The sequence below is a fragment of the Syngnathus acus genome, chromosome 6 (assembly GCF_901709675.1).
Source record: "Syngnathus acus chromosome 6, fSynAcu1.2, whole genome shotgun sequence".
Classification (NCBI taxonomy): Eukaryota; Metazoa; Chordata; class Actinopteri; order Syngnathiformes; family Syngnathidae; genus Syngnathus; species Syngnathus acus.
This window is the reverse complement of record NC_051092.1, coordinates 9,436,413-9,452,350: the sequence shown is the minus strand read 5'-3', so window position 1 is coordinate 9,452,350 and position 15,938 is coordinate 9,436,413. Positions and strand designations below refer to the sequence as shown.

At 40.1% G+C, this 15,938-nt stretch overlaps 4 protein-coding genes across 4 annotated transcripts in view; 2 read left to right on the top strand and 2 right to left on the bottom strand.

Annotated features, from left to right (window-relative positions):
- The window catches only part of btbd11b (BTB (POZ) domain containing 11b), a 72,221-nt gene extending 57,676 nt beyond the window's left edge, over positions 1–14,545 (bottom strand). The window contains exons 1-2 of the mRNA XM_037255364.1: positions 14,438–14,545; positions 9,354–9,417 (exon numbers count right to left, since the gene is read on the bottom strand). The gene's annotated coding sequence lies outside the window, so the exon portion shown is untranslated. The remainder of the gene's footprint in view (positions 1–9,353; positions 9,418–14,437) is intronic.
- Positions 111–6,199, top strand: cry1b (cryptochrome circadian regulator 1b). The gene is made up of 11 exons (XM_037255365.1): positions 111–759; positions 1,143–1,251; positions 1,867–2,009; positions 2,102–2,286; positions 2,353–2,441; positions 2,784–2,924; positions 3,010–3,321; positions 3,384–3,535; positions 3,760–3,962; positions 4,733–4,867; positions 5,534–6,199. Exons 1-11 carry the CDS (start codon positions 602–604, stop codon positions 5,629–5,631), a joined length of 1,725 nt encoding a protein of 574 aa, XP_037111260.1. The 5' UTR covers positions 111–601; the 3' UTR covers positions 5,632–6,199.
- On the top strand, positions 7,171–11,513 carry zgc:153031 (uncharacterized protein LOC557552 homolog). Its single transcript, XM_037255367.1, has 7 exons — positions 7,171–7,401; positions 8,567–8,616; positions 9,018–9,123; positions 9,589–9,715; positions 9,846–9,961; positions 10,295–10,478; positions 10,983–11,513. The coding sequence occupies exons 1-6, from the start codon at positions 7,310–7,312 to the stop codon at positions 10,380–10,382; spliced, it is 579 nt and encodes a 192-aa protein (XP_037111262.1). The 5' UTR covers positions 7,171–7,309; the 3' UTR covers positions 10,383–10,478; positions 10,983–11,513.
- Positions 13,379–15,737, bottom strand: mterf2 (mitochondrial transcription termination factor 2). The gene is made up of 2 exons (XM_037255366.1): positions 15,674–15,737; positions 13,379–14,616 (listed from the first exon to the last, which is right to left on the bottom strand). Exon 2 carries the CDS (start codon positions 14,585–14,587, stop codon positions 13,460–13,462), a length of 1,128 nt encoding a protein of 375 aa, XP_037111261.1. The 5' UTR covers positions 14,588–14,616; positions 15,674–15,737; the 3' UTR covers positions 13,379–13,459.
- Positions 15,738–15,938: the final 201 nt, after the last annotated feature.

The following is a 15,938-nucleotide window of genomic DNA, read 5'->3' as shown; positions in this document are numbered from 1 at the left end:
ATGTAAACACGGCCTAAAAAGCACACTACTGAAACGTGACAGCAAAAGCGTTGCGTAATAGTCTGTGCTGACCAATCACAGCGTCGCGATCTTTGCTGAACGTATTCCAATGCGAGGAGATGTTGACACACAAGGAAGGAAAGGACAGCTTTACCTGGCTAATAAGACAGCTTCGCACAATCCTTTTATCTGCAAATAGGTCGCTAGATTTAATGCATGTCTTGTTTTACACGACGCATGCTCCAGGGGACGACATTAAAACTTAAAACGGGATTTTATGTCGGATTCATGCTCGCCTTCAGAAACAACATTGACAGGGATGGATTTATAGCGCAACGGGAAAGGATTTGTTATGGTGTGCGCGTTTAATTTTCTTCGCGTGCTGTGGTTATCTGCTGTCCACACACATGCGGCCACGACTGCCCAGAAAAAATAACTGTGTGGAGAATTGAATGGAGCTCGGTTAACTTTAGCACAAGCGCTAATTTATCTTTAGCAATTCATTTGCATTGCAAGATTTGTCCGTCTGTAAACTGCTGCCCCAGCCCACACGTCCCGCCCCCATCGTATATAATCTGCATTCGTGTAGTGCGCTGTCAATATGGTGGCCAATGCTATCCACTGGTTCCGAAAGGGACTGAGGCTGCACGACAATCCGTCTTTAAGGGACTCTATACGAGGGGCCCACAGTTTACGCTGCATCTACATCCTGGACCCTTGGTTTGCTGGCTCGTCAAACGTGGGCATCAACAGGTGGAGGTAAATTTGTCTTTTGCGGCAATCTGCTTATTTTTCTTGGCAGAATACTAACTGTCGAATTGTCATTCTATTTCCCGATGGATTTTAGTAAGTTTATCTTCTGTAGTCTGGAGCAATGCTTGTCATTATGATTAGCAGTTATACTTATCAGCCACACGAGGGCGTGCGTGTAACGTTCTCTGGTGGGGTTCGGTACCTCCAACATGGTTAAGAACCACTGCCTTAGAGTCTTCAACTAATGTTGTCAAATCGATACAGCAAAGAACAGTGTCAATAAAAAACATAGTCTTGCTGCCCACTTGTTTATATTTGGTCTAATGTTGATGTGACCCTATTCAACAGAAGAAATACAGTTTTATATGACACTCTCTGATTGTTTGCAGGTTTCTGTTACAGTGCTTAGAGGATCTAGATGCCAGTCTGCGTAAACTCAACTCCCGCCTCTTTGTCATTCGAGGTCAACCCACGGATGTCTTCCCCAGGCTATTTAAGGTAGGTTTAATGCAACAAAGTTGACGGCGTAGCAGTCAAGGGTACAATTTGTTTTTGTTTTTTTGCACACAGCTTCGGATAGATAGATAGATAGATAGATAGATAGATAGATAGATAGATAGATAGATAGATAGATAGATAGATAGATAGATAGATAGATAGATAGGGAATTTGAAAATCTCGTGTAAGTTGACATGGCATACAGCTCCCAAACCAGCAATGATCATAGTCTTTACAACAGTAGTTTTATATTCAAACAACTAGATGTGTTAATGAACACAACTGTATGTTACAATTTCCCTTCCATGGCTGAGGAAAATAAAAACATGTACCAATGTAAAATATGTCACATAACGTCAGTGTACATGGTCGTTGGCATGTCAGACACATAGCCTAATGTAGTTTCTGTAAATCTTTTTCAGCATGATGCTCAGTAAAAGTTAATAAAGAACCCTTGTCACATTAAAGCCACCGGGTTCTGGGTATGGGAAAAATGTAGTGGCGGGAACATACAGTATAGTAAAATAAATTGTTCCAACACTGCAGAGACAAGTTTGTGAAGTCCCTATTTGAAGTGTCAAATTTATTTTGGATATATTTTCACTTTCTCCCCAGGAATGGCAGATAACTCATTTATCCTATGAATATGACTCAGAGCCTTTTGGCAAGGAACGTGACGCTGCTATTCAAAAGCTAGCCACCGAGGCGGGGGTCGAGGTCATGGTGCGGGTTTCGCACACCCTCTATGATCTAGACAAGTGAGTGATCAGACACAAATGTAGTTACTTTCCATTTGTGTATGTTGGATTGAGTATAATGAGGAATTTTGTGTTTAATTCCGTTCCTAAAGGATCATAGAAGCTAATGGTGGTCAACCTCCTCTTACATACAAGCGCTTCCAGGGACTCCTCAGTTGTATGGATGCTGTGCACTCTCCGGTAGAGACCATCACGTTGGAAGTTCTCAAAAATTGCGCAACACCCATCAGTGAGGACCATGATGACAAATTTGTGGTGCCGTCACTGGAGGAACTTGGTAAGATTTTGAGCTAATGCTTGTCTGATTTTTCTGCTAGATTTTTAATAAATGCATCTTCCTCAGGTTTTGAGACTGAGGGCCTACCAACAGCAGTTTGGCCTGGTGGAGAAACAGAAGCCCTCTTAAGACTAGAGAGACATCTTGAGAGAAAGGTACAAAGACCAAAACAGGTTAAACATGTCCAAAAGCTCACTATTTTACCATAGTGGACAAACCATACAATTTACAGTTTTACCTGAAGTTTTACTTTTTATTGGACCTAGATATGGGCATCATATGCATTATATTTAGAGCCGATTTTTTTTTTTTGGTGTATTCCCACCCATTCACTTAATAAGACTGATTACTGCACAAAAGATCCAAATTTGAAAACACATGAAAAATAGGAGGAGGGGGGGTAAAAATGTCCTGGAAAAGTGTGAATTGTCCTGGAAAATTACTTTTCTATCCTCTGCTTCTCCCTGCCTTGTGGGTGATCTTGTGCCTGTTTGCAGGCATGGGTAGCAAATTTTGAACGTCCTCGAATGAGCGCCAACTCGCTCCTGGCAAGTCCTACAGGCCTCAGCCCCTACCTTCGCTTTGGATGCCTGTCTTGCCGACTCTTCTATTTCAAGCTTACTGACCTGTACATGAGGGTAATGAGGGAATTATTGTTGGTCTTTTAATAGAACCCATCACGAGACGAGGTTATTTAAAAAAAAAAATTTGTTTGTCAAATAGGTGAAAAAGAGCAGCACACCGCCGCTTTCCTTGTATGGCCAACTGCTATGGAGGGAGTTCTTCTACACATCCGCTACCAACAACTCTTGTTTTGATAAGATGGAGGGAAACCCTGTATGTGTCTTGATACCCTGGGAACGAAACCCAGAGGCGCTCGCCAAATGGGCAGAGGGACGGACAGGCTTTCCTTGGATAGATGCCATTATGACCCAGCTGAGGCAGGAGGGTTGGATCCACCATTTGGCCAGACACGCTGTGTCCTGCTTCCTCACCAGGGGCGACCTCTGGATCAGCTGGGAAGAAGGCATGAAGGTAAGCACACAAAGCTTGCTTGTAAATGCTCTCCGAAATGAACCGTGACTGCATCCCGCCAGGTGTTTGAGGAGTTGCTGTTAGATGCGGACTGGAGTGTAAACGCAGGCAGCTGGATGTGGCTTTCTTGCAGTTCCTTTTTCCAGCAATTTTTCCACTGTTACTGCCCCGTGGGATTTGGGCGACGTGCGGATCCTAACGGCGACTACATTAGGCGAGTAAAGGTTCTCTGAATTTGCACTTTCACAGATGAATATTGTTCTGTTTCGTGAGCCAACATAAGGAAGCCAATTTTTCAAGATGCTTTTACAATGCACTGATGACAACCTACATTTTGCAACATTTGAAACTTAAAGTAGCAGTACGAATTTGTTCTCAAGAGCAAAATGACCAACCAGCCTGTCAGGTTAACCTGAATTTTTTCATTTCTTTTTGTAGACGTTATTTGCCCATATTGAGAGGGTTTCCGGCCAAATATATCTACGATCCGTGGAATGCCCCAGATGAACTACAGAAGGCTGCCAAGTGTGTCATTGGGGTCCACTACCCAAAGCCCATGGTGAACCATGCTGAAGCCAGCCGTGTCAACATAGAGCGGATGAAGCAAATTTATCAGCAGCTTTCCTCCTACAGCGGACTATGTAAGGGTAACTCCACTACACCTAGTCATAAGCCCTATTTGGATGGGATTAGCTTTAGAGGGGTACGCAGAGTAATCACTGTTTACCATCTGATCTCTGTCATAGAAATGTTCAATTTGGACGGGACTCGAAATCTCTGTAATGTTACTAAACATGGGTGCAGTAAACGTGTTTACGCCCAGCCGTCACCCTGTGTGCTACGTAACTTCCTGTTTTCCACACGCTGACGCCCTGAAGAAGAAGACTTAATAATTAGAAGAATAATTAAAAATGACGATGTGAAATACTGCCTTATGTAGTAGAATAGGTTAATGGGGGGGGTTACATTATCTAAAGCAAGAAGAGGTTTTGTGCTTCTGTCAAGTGTTGTGGACCTTTGAAGCCTTTTCATTGGTCTTTGGTATATGCGTTCAGAACGTATGGTAAAGAATGTCGGGGATTTTTGACTGCCCGCAAATTCGAGTGCGCCTTCAAGCACCTTCATGTTCTTAAAAGTGCGGCAAACTATTTTAAAAGAGGATTTGATGAAATATTATACATGCATTTTTACTGAGGGTCGCATTCGGACGGTATTAACATTATCTACGGCAGTTTGTCCGGACCGTCACAATGAGGGCAAGCACTTTAGAAAACGTGCCGTTGGATGATTCTGAATGTGTTGTTTATTTTCCAAACAAGTACATTGCTTATTGATTTTATACGAATGTGCAATGAATTGCGGACTTTTTAAAATCGTTTTGTGCTTTCTGGTTAAATTGCTGATCATTCAGGTTTGCTGGCAACAGTCCCACATAATTCCAACAGCGGGACAAATGACAACATGGGAGGAGTCACCCCAAGAACTAGTCAAGGGCCAGAAGGCTCCTCCGAAGATGCATCAATCCGGAAGGGGACATATCAAGAAGGTAGAGTGTTTGCGCCGTAGACGGCATCCCTTCTACATATTTCGAACCATGCCCTTAACATTTGATAAAGAATGTTGTCTAAAATATAACTGCATGTTTGCAATCAAATTAAGACAATCAGTTTTTCACAGTTGATTGATATTCTTATGAGAAGACATAAAATTTGACACATTTATAGACAGATTGTTTTTAAAATATCAGAAGGAACTAACCATCTGCGTAAAATACAGTCTGTTTTTATATCTGACACAACAGTAGAAAATTCTACCAACATATTTCCTATCGATCGGTTTAAAAGTCAATGAATTAACAGAATAACAAAAGGAGAGTGAATCAACACCACATCTGATAATTGCAACCAAATAGGGCACTCCATTTTGCCACAAGATCTTTTCACATAATCGATATTGAATGCATTGTTTCTATGCCCACCCCGAAAGCTTTATGTGCATCAACAGTATACTGTAATAAGTATAAAGCAACAGTTGTAACAGAACAAGGTCCAGTTGCATACATTCATTTTGTCTACAGTCATGCCTTTGTTTTTCCCAAAAGGGCTTGATATGCTCATGTGCTTTTGTAGCACACACGTACACACAAAAGACCCCCAAAGATATCGCACAAATGTCTTTTGTTCCTTATGTGTGATGTGCTTGTTCCCAATAGGTGAGTTGAATGCAGATAGAGGACAATTGAGGCATAAGCGACGGAATGAAGAAGGCCAAACCAAGAACCACTCCAAATCCCTAAGGCCAAGCAAATAGTCTTGCAAAGGACGGAATACAAAACAACCTGAACGGCAACCAAAAGACCACATTGTGCCTTCAGCTACTGACAATTTACTGGAACTGATACTGCCCTCAGTGGAGTCACGCTGGGGAGTGATGAATTCAGGTCCCTGTATTACTGACTATTGAATTTGTTTTGAGAAGTACCCTTTGTAAATGCAATTTGATTATAGACAGCACGTTTGTTGTTAGCGTGAACCAATCTCCAAGTTAGACATTTTCCCACAGACAGTCTGTACCTTAGTCTTGGTACATCAGGGGCTGCCAGGCCATCTTTTCACAAAGCCAAAAACATTGTTGTCCATTCCCCAACAGGACTATTGGTTTGCAAACAGTCAGTTACACATCTGCATATCATCGGCCACAGAGCACAATTGTCTAAAACCAAATTTTGTGATGACGTTTTTTTTTAACAGATATTGTAACAAAAACATCAACCAGATGGGTGAACAAGTCAGCTAAAGGAAAAAAACTCAACACAAAATACCTGTGGATGTTCTAACAATGATCTTTTCTATGTATGTGGCCGACGATATGAAAAACATAACATATATGTATATAACAAAGTGTTCTTGTCATGCTTTTAGATTTTAAACCCCTACCACTGTCAACACATTAACTTCCTTAAGTGAGCTAAACTAAGAAACGATTTACTTTGTATGGTCCATTGTTTTCACACATATTAAGCTAATATTCATTCATCTCACGAGGACACGGGCGCACTGGTACCTATTCCAGCTGTCTTAGGGCGGTAGGCTGGGTACACCCTGAACTGGTCGACAGCCAATCAGAAAGCTCACTTTGAAAAACAACCATTGACACCAATGGGCAATTTGGTCAATCGGCATGATTTTGGAATGTGGGAGGAAACTGGCGTACCTCGAGGAAACCCACGCAGGCACAGGGAGAACATGCAATCTCCACACAGGAAGCTTAGACTCTGAATCGAATCCCGCTAACCAGTGTGCCACCACATTAAGCTCATGTAATTTAAAATAACACAACAACCTGGAGCAAAGTAATTTTAATATGCTGTAATTCTTTGAACTGTACGAGATTCTGTCACCTTATTTATTTACACAAGTTTCCTGATTGTGCCGACCAAGATATTTTATAAATATGTATTTGATCTTTTAGATTAGGTGTGTATCTAACTGAAAACACCATTACAGATACTGTATGTATATAAAGAATGTAAATGAATGTTTTTCATGAAGAATACATGTTCAAACCCGTAACAGAAACTTGACTGATGTCTCAAACTCGTGCAGTTTTATGACGTGATTTATTTTTATGTTGTTATTTTATTTTGTATAAAGAATGACCAGATGCTACCTGTTTTGAAAATAAAGTGACATTGTCAAAAACTCTTGTATTTTAATCGCTTATCATAATGACAGGTAACAGGTAATTTCGTAATTGCGCTAAATGCGTTACATGACATTGAGTTGCCGCCGCCAGAGGTGTGCGCCCACAAAGTATGAAAAGCGCATGCTCAAACGCCATCGTGTACAAATTCCACATTCTGCGAATTAACCCAATGGCAAAAGAAGCTCGGTGGGCGTTATCAGACAAGCTCGGAACAGGATCTGAGCTCAACTCGGAATCGGACCTGAACTTCTTGTGGGTACACCAGTAATGTGGGTTTCTGAAGATGGAAGTGCAAAAGAAACCTGTACGCGTCATCGCAGCGGCGTGCAAAGACAGAGGCATTGGAAAAAATGGCACACTGCCCTGGAAATTACCGTAAGACTATGGATTCAGATGAACTCTTTTAAAACACTTTCCAGAATTTTAAACCTCTATTGATGTTTCTTGAAGCCGTGTGATGATGCACAAATATTGACAGGCTGCGCAGAGAGAGTAAATTGTAGTAACATTGAATAGGAGGTACAAACTTGTGCAGCGTCATGCTTATTGCATCACAAAACGACACGCTATAATGGCCACTGTCAAAACAGTACACCGACCATTTCTGATTATTGTTTTTGTAGTTTACAGGTTACCTGTGCTGTTCTACACTGCAGCCACAATGTTGTATGTTATTTACACCATGACCATACCCACAACATAATTGTATACCACTACATTATATGGTATGCTTTTTAACACCTCTCCAAATGATGATTCCAAACCATTTCTAAGCTGCGTGTTTGTATTAAGAGGTATTTCCGGTTCTCAACAGAGCTCTGTTGGTTCTTGTTACCTACAATTATTTTCACTAACTGGTAGGGCTGCATGACATTGCTACTTTACCTGAAGCATAAATAACAAAAGCGTTTTTTTTTTTTTCTTCTTCAATGACAGAAGCCAGATTTAACCAGAAGATCAGGCTGCAATATTTTGAGAATCAATTCTGGCGAGGAAACTCGTGTACCCAGACCACAATGTCCCTGTAGATATCAAAAGATGAATCCTTAATCATAAAATTCTTGTGGCTTTGTCATGTGTTTGCTCTCACATTCAATGGAGGGGGGGAAAGCATATGTCTCAAGATGCTCACATTAAGTTGGGTTCAGTGGGTTTGCTGGGAAGCTGTAAACTAAATAGTATGGTATGTTTCTCACATTTTCTCATGTTACATTTTGCTTGCTGTACTGTGGGGCTTTGTTTTATGAAGCCACTACCAAATTGTATACATGTACTATATGTACATTCATCCATCTTCCATCCATCCATTATCTATCGCTTATCCAGGGTCGGGTCATGGAGACAGCAGCTTCAGCAGGGACATGTATGTGTACATGTATTACAATTCTAAAATAAGACCACATACTGGTTAGGAATGGTAATTTTGGCCTTTTAAAATGGAATATGGCCAAATTTAAACCAATGAACATGTTTGGGTACAAAGAGAAAATTGAAGCCTCAGAATACTAACGTGTTTTCCATGACTTCTTAAAATTTGCAGATCTGAGTTCCAGTACTTTCTCAGCAATGTTACGCAAGTCTCAAAACCAGGTAATGCCAACTTCAATCTACAATTCTGAACTGAAGTAACTCGAACTTTGTGCCTTTCTGCACCAATGCATGTGTTAAAATTTTGCAAAGATTTACAGCTTCTTGTATAATTAAACATTTACATAGTTTCTTGTATAGTTACTAAAAGGATTAGTCTTGCCTTCCGTTTAGATGAACAAGGTAGATTGATATCAAATAACAAGTACCGCCTGAGTCATCCAATTGTTTACAATCATTTTCATATCAAAACAGTTTATATTGATCTATTTATGAATTAGTGAACGCAGTATGATTATTTAGGCGTAAAATAAGTTAACATGTTTTCACTTAGCATTTAGATCTGTGATAGACATCAAGTCAAATGCTAATATTCATCATTATTATTTTTTTTTTTTTTACAGGAAAGTTCAATATGTTGGTGTGGGGCAAACTGAGCTGGTTCTCCAACCCTCAGACTATGTTCCCAATGGCTAATGTTTTACATGCTGTACTGAGTGAAACACTGGAGTGAGTACAACTTCATACAGAGAAGAGACCACATATGGTCAAGATGGACATTGGTTGCCAGAGGCAGTCATTATAAATTATGGGTGGTTCTCTGAAATGTGGTTCCGAAGTGTGACATGTGAGCCCAACAATAAACATGTTCAAAACTAGGTAAAAATACTTCTAATAATAATGCTTTAAAACAAACCTGCCTGCCATGTGCTCTGAATAAATAAAGATAATTCACTCACCCCTCTGTTCGCAAGAGATGTTGACTCCATTGCATCATGTTGTACCTGTGCACCAAGCACTGAGCTGTCGAGTAAAATCAATCAGTGAATGAATCAATCAATCAATCAATCAATCACTGTCATCGTGAGTCAGCATTTGACAATAGAATTGAACATCACTCTTGGAGAACTACCCATCTACTGTCTATTCATTTGTTGTACCTCCAGTTTCATTCCTTTTACATCTGTCTCACAGGACAGTCCCAGATCATGCCCACTTCCTTTGTCAAGACCTAGAGAGTGCTTTCCTTTTGGCTGCAAAGTATCCACTTGCAGACTTGATTGAGACCATATGGGTTGTTGGAGGCACTCGGGTCTACAAGGTACATTTTATGGTTAATGAAAGGCCAGGTCTTATCCAGTTCTTGTGAGGCTCAATTCTCTTGAAAAATCCACAAACTAAAAAAACAACATAATGTTGCTGTCATTGTTTGTTTGCTGTTTGTTTTACAGGATGCACTGGATCATCCCTGGTGTGATTTGGTTTTCCTGACAGATATTATGGCTGAATTTGAGTGTGATGTTTTCTTCCCTGAGATGGATCCACAAGTTTTCAAAAAACAGGAAAGGTGCGTATTCTCATCCTCGCTTGTTCTTTAACTCTCCTCTGTGACCCTGAACACAAGAATGACTACTTGTTGCATTTACATACAAAGGTTGTACTTTACAATATGTTTTAATCAATTCATACTCAGTGCCGAATTCACTTAAGGATGGATGACAAAATAGTCAATTTTGGAGTATCTGGCCATTAAACTTATAGAGAGTGAAATAGTTCATTATATAGTCCATAGAGTTTAATTGTCATTATTCAACATAATGTCATTTAAACTAACTGTCTTGATATTTTTTATAGGCTATGTGGATTGGTTACTTTTCTTGTTATTTTGTCCCCAAATAAGATTTGCTGGAGTGCCAAGTGGAACCCACGAGGAGAATGGCATTAAATATGAATTCCAGGTATTCAAGAAGAAAGATTCACAAAGATGAAGAGAATTTTTTCAATGACACCAGTGAGGTTAAGTGACCTTTTCAATGTCTGTTATGTTGTTGTAATGTCACTGTGTGTGGTAATAGTTCTCATTGTTATAAAAACATATATGGTATTGTGTTGTTGTTGTTGTGGGCGATTGACTGTCTGCACTACAGTATATCACACCCTGGTCATTTCTGTTTCACGGATTTTTGTAATGGTTTGTTCAGAGCCCCCCCCCCCCCCCCGGTTATGAGAATAATGGTATGCATTTATAAACTTTTCCCTCAGTTTACCAAAAACTATGGTACACATGTGAGGTAACAGATTACCAATGAATAAACCTTGGCACCACGAGAGACTCCATAGGTTTGAGTTGGAATCATTTCTGTTAAGGTATATTTCGTGGTGGTAGTCAAATGAATTAGTTGGAGGGGTTATTTTTGTCCCATTGCTAGTCATATTTCTCTGCTGTACAATTCAACAATTTTGTTGCAGCTCTCATGAAATATACAATTTAAAACTACTGTGAATAATGTTATAGAACATGTGACTTTAGACCAAAATGTAAAATTTTTGTGCCGCTTTAGGTTAACGACTTTGTAGTTGCAGTTTATATCCACTAGAGAGAGACAAAGCACTAAACAAAAACTGTAGCTCAAGTGTAAATTGCAAACTTGAGATAGGATACACATTCTGACAGGAAACCCATATACCCACACACACAAACACATTTATATTATTATATTAAGTCATCAATAAGGAGTTAAACTTAATTATTTATCTCACCAAGACGTTTAGGGCAATTCATTCTCTGATTCCAACATCTTTTCCTTTGAAATGAGCAAGAATGTGAGCTAGGAGGCCCTCACATCCTACATCGCTGACGTCTATCCTCATAAATGTATTCTGAATGATTGCAAAGCATTTCAAACAGGAATGTCGGTGTGATATCGACAATGTCTTTTAGAAAGTTAAAGAGTGACCCTTGTTATACCTGCAAAGGGAGACCGCATCTATTTTTTCCCTACCACTTGCAGGAGAGTAACCAGCATACAGTTCAATACATTTAACATAACATTCACTGCAGAGTTTGACTGAAGACTGTACTTAATACAAAAGATTAAAAGATATCAACCCACTTCAAATATAGTGTATTTATTACCACATTCCATGCGCTGTCCCACTTCAGCTAAAATTCATTGCTTTTAATTGCAGATGTCATCTTGTTTCCGCTGAGATATGCTCCATAAAGGCAATAAGTTCCGCGCGACTAATATCAACCTGTGCCATGTTGGAAATGAAAAAGGACAATTTATGCTCATCCTTATTAACCTCTCTGGCTCGACTTTGCCATCAACGGGCAGTCAGCAAAGGACAAGTGAACCCAGCTGGCTTTGCCTTTGTGGAGTCTTTGTCATGGGCCTCCATTGGCAGCTCCAAAATGTGCTCAAGAGAACTCATTACTTGCCACGGGTGCACAACGGTGGCTTCGACTAAAACTAAAGAATGTGTAGAATTAGTCAGATGATGAGTGTACGTGAAGCATTACTCAGGCCCCCTTGGGGCTTTGCTGTTGTGAATGGTCTCAATATGATCCCTATTCGAGAATCCATCTGCTGAGCTCACATGCATTATCAGCAGATGCATTCACTTGCCCAGCGGCTATCACCATGAGTACACAGTCATGCTGAGTGATGACAACGGCAGCAGCAGATGGGAAGTGGAAGTTGTTAATGTCGACTTTATGTTTCCGTCTGGACATTCTAGTCCTTGCTTTCTTTCTTGATTCATAAGCTGGGAAACAAAAGTGCTAGGATGCATATTTTAAGGGAGTTGGCTGGTTATAAAAAGAACAGCACACCTTCAAAATATAACAAAGATTGTCCCACTTGTTTACTAAGAAAGAATGCATTTTTTCCTAACTTAAAAGCAAAACCATATGGGCTTGAGTCCTTTTAAGTGAATTCAAGTAGTTAGTCCATTTTGCAAAACACATTCGAAACAACTCACTGGATGAAGGTGACACAAAATCATTTCCAACTCAAAGAGCACTGCTCTGGTTCAAAATGATGACAGAAAATTTTCCAGGTGAAATGGTGTCATAATTAAGTGTCCCCATCTGTAAAATAACTATAAAAGTGTCTGAGAGCTGTTCCACCAACAACATTGTGATAAAATGAGACATTTGCACAGGCTGCAAATAAAATGATTTGATTTCCTGTAAACTCAACCATACATTTGACAAACACATAACTCAGGGGTGCAAGTTTAATGTGATATGGGAATTGGTTACAATTCTTTTTCCATTTGGGCAGCTGCAGTGTTTGAACAAAAATGTTATCAAACATACTTCATCAGATCCCACACAAGAGGGTTGTTGTTGGGTTTTTTTTTTAAATGTAAATTTTCTCCTGCAAACAAAGTCACCAATCCCCAAAGATCACAACGGTTTGAAGCACCATGAAAAATGTACTTGACTATATTGCATGAGGAAAAAATATATAGATTCACACTTTGATAAGTTACTAAAGTGAGTTATCTTTATCCAACCAAGGTTTTTTTTTTCTCAATCGCACTTATTTGAATGTCTCATGGAGACATTCAATTGGCATTCCATTCCATGCAATGCATCCAGCGACTGCGGCCCTGAACTAGTGCTCGATAGAGCTTGCTGAAGAGGACATTGGCAGTCAAGATGCAGACTATCGTTTCTTCTACAGCCTCCTTTTTGTCCACAGGGCACAAAACAAGATATGCTTGGATGACTGGTGTGAAAATCATCCTGATCGCCAGCCTATTAAACACCGTTGTGATGAATCAAAAACAAATTACACACAGAACGTTCTTCTTTCCTCCGGGTGTGTCCCAATATTCATGTCCACTTGTTTTCCGCATTTCACAATCCTATTTAATTTGTTCTTTTAATCTTAAAGGTTATCAAGCTTACATTGTGTGGTGGTAGTCTGTCTGTAATGATTAAATGTATAAATAAAGGCGCATAGACAACTAGTTTGATGAGAACATGTTGGCATTCAAAGTTTAATTCATTTCAAGTTTAACTCGTTTGTTTTTAGTGTCCGTTAAATGTGCATCAGTCATCTCCTTTTAAAGGAGCAACAGGGTTAAACAGTGGTCTCGCACTGCATAGCTGTAGTTTCTCGAAGCTCACCTCAAAATCCTTCTTAGTTCCATTAAGAACGTCCAGACTAGCAGTCCTGACGTCATAACCACGTGACTTCAATCTCTGGATGCGATAATTAACTATTTGTGTTGTCAGTTCCAGCACAGTCGGCGTTTGAATAATTTGATGCATGCTGATTCCGGCCCGGAGGAGCCCCTGGAAGCGCTCAGCCAGAGTATCTTCAGGACAGTAAAGTAATGCCGGACAGCTGACAATAATGTCTCGCAGTTCTGTCTCGGAGCAGCCCAAGATGTCCTGGGAGTAGTTCAGGGTGCGGTGCATGCTGTCCGGGTTCAGCTCGATAACAAAGCCCTTCAATTTGGAGAGGAGGTAGAGGAGCTCTGCTGTGCTGAAACCTCTGTCTTGCAGGAAGAGCATGTTCTGCCTCAACACTTCAGGCGGTTTGAGGAGCACAAAGGGGTTCTGGCTCAGCAGCTTCTGAAGCCAGATCTTCATGTTGGCCTCATCTCCTCCCAGATCCCGGTAGGTCTGTTGGAGGGTGCGAACCATGTCCTTGTTCTGCTCCACTGGACGGCTGAAGCTCTGCGGGGCACTGGCCATGAGCTTGGTGATCATGCGCTTGTTGAGGTTTAAGCTCTGAAGATAAGTGATGTTGTTGCGCTGGTTGTCATGGTGACTTGAGGAGGTGAAAAAGGAGGCTGGGAATTTTTCTATGATACGAACCAGCTCTTTCTGGTTGGGACACACTGACGTCCAGAGCTCTTTCTGTGCAAGTGTTTGGTCTGGATTGCAGAGAACAGCCTCCGGGTAAACCGTTAAGATTTGAGAAATGATGCTCCCTGAGGCACCCAGGCCCTTTAATAAATCTGCAACCTCCTTTGTGTATGCGGGATTCTGATGCAAGACCCAGCTTTTAAGCTTTCTCACCTTTTGGATGTCAACAGAGAGATCATACAGAGCCTCCACAGTCTGTTGGTTCTCTGCTGAGCTGAGGGTCACACATGGTCTGAAGCTTGAAGGTAAAAATGTCACACGGTGACATTGAAGGCACAATGATGCGGTGATGAGGCGCAACATTGCTGAAATCAACGCCGTGTCCTGATCACCTATGAAGAAGTAGAGGAAACATCAGCAAGATGCTAATAACACCTTTGTGACCCCTTAGTAAAAATTACATCATCCTATGGATATAAGACATCGTTTTAACGGGGGGAATCACTCAAATTGAATATAAACACGACTCATTTATTCAATAACGTTGAAATGCCACAGAATATTCGACACGTTTAAATTATAAATTGCAATTATTCGACCAGGTAACTGCATGAATGCATGCCAGAACAACCTTAAAATCACACTATAGTTCAACAAAAGGCACTAAGTTGACTGTAACGCTGAAACCTTTACAAGACAATTAAAATCACACCCACTATTTAAATCTACAATTAAAAAAAACAGAAAAGGATCTATCTGACCATGTTTCAAACTGTATGGTTGTCTTGTAAATATTGAAATTTCGTGCGTTAGATTTTTGTTTGAATTTTAGGATTTGTTTGTAAAATCCACATAATTCATTCTCACTACCTAAACTTATCAAGTATTCTGATGTGAATAATTCTTTTTAGATATTCAGTATACACGTTCCAAAAGTGATTTTAATTTCATTAACCTAAACTTTGCATTTTTCACCTGTACTTATCGATTTATTTATGCCATTTGTAAATCTCCCTTCTCTAATTGGTTGGGATTTTCTACATGCAGGAAAATGTGTACTGTTGACGAGTGCATTTTTAAAGCAGTAATAGATTTATCCTAAGTGTGAGCCTCATTAGAACATTGTGAAGCTTTTCGTCAGGATGTTTTGGTGTGTCACATATTTACCAGGCGAGATTCAAATTTGTTGTTGGAAGATATTTTTGAAGGGCGAACCGCCGTGCCCCGTTTGATTTGACCTCTGTTATTTAAATTTTAGTATTTGCACAAACGACATTTATCCCCCTCAAAAAATCACACACGTCAGATCACAACGGAAGATTTTGTTAGCACACGTAGCTTGGAGCTAGAAGCATAAGCACAACAGAAAATGCTGCAATTGCCAGTGCAAATGTGATAACTACCAATGTAAAATTATGTAAATATGACAGTGGGTAAAGCAAACATTACCTTCGGCTGTGGTACGCGGATGTGACGTTCCGACTTCTTCTCCCGCAAGTCATTCCCCACTCTATTCTCTTTCATATGAAACAGCGACAACTACAGGCTGCCACAAGATCAGCGGCTAGATTGGCTTACGACGACTACAGTTCTATAACACTATAATAATAATAATAATAATAATAATAATTACTACTTAAATTTTTCTATAAAGGTTTGACTTTAACATCAACAATAATGCTAATAAATATTGTAATAGGGCAGCACAGTACCT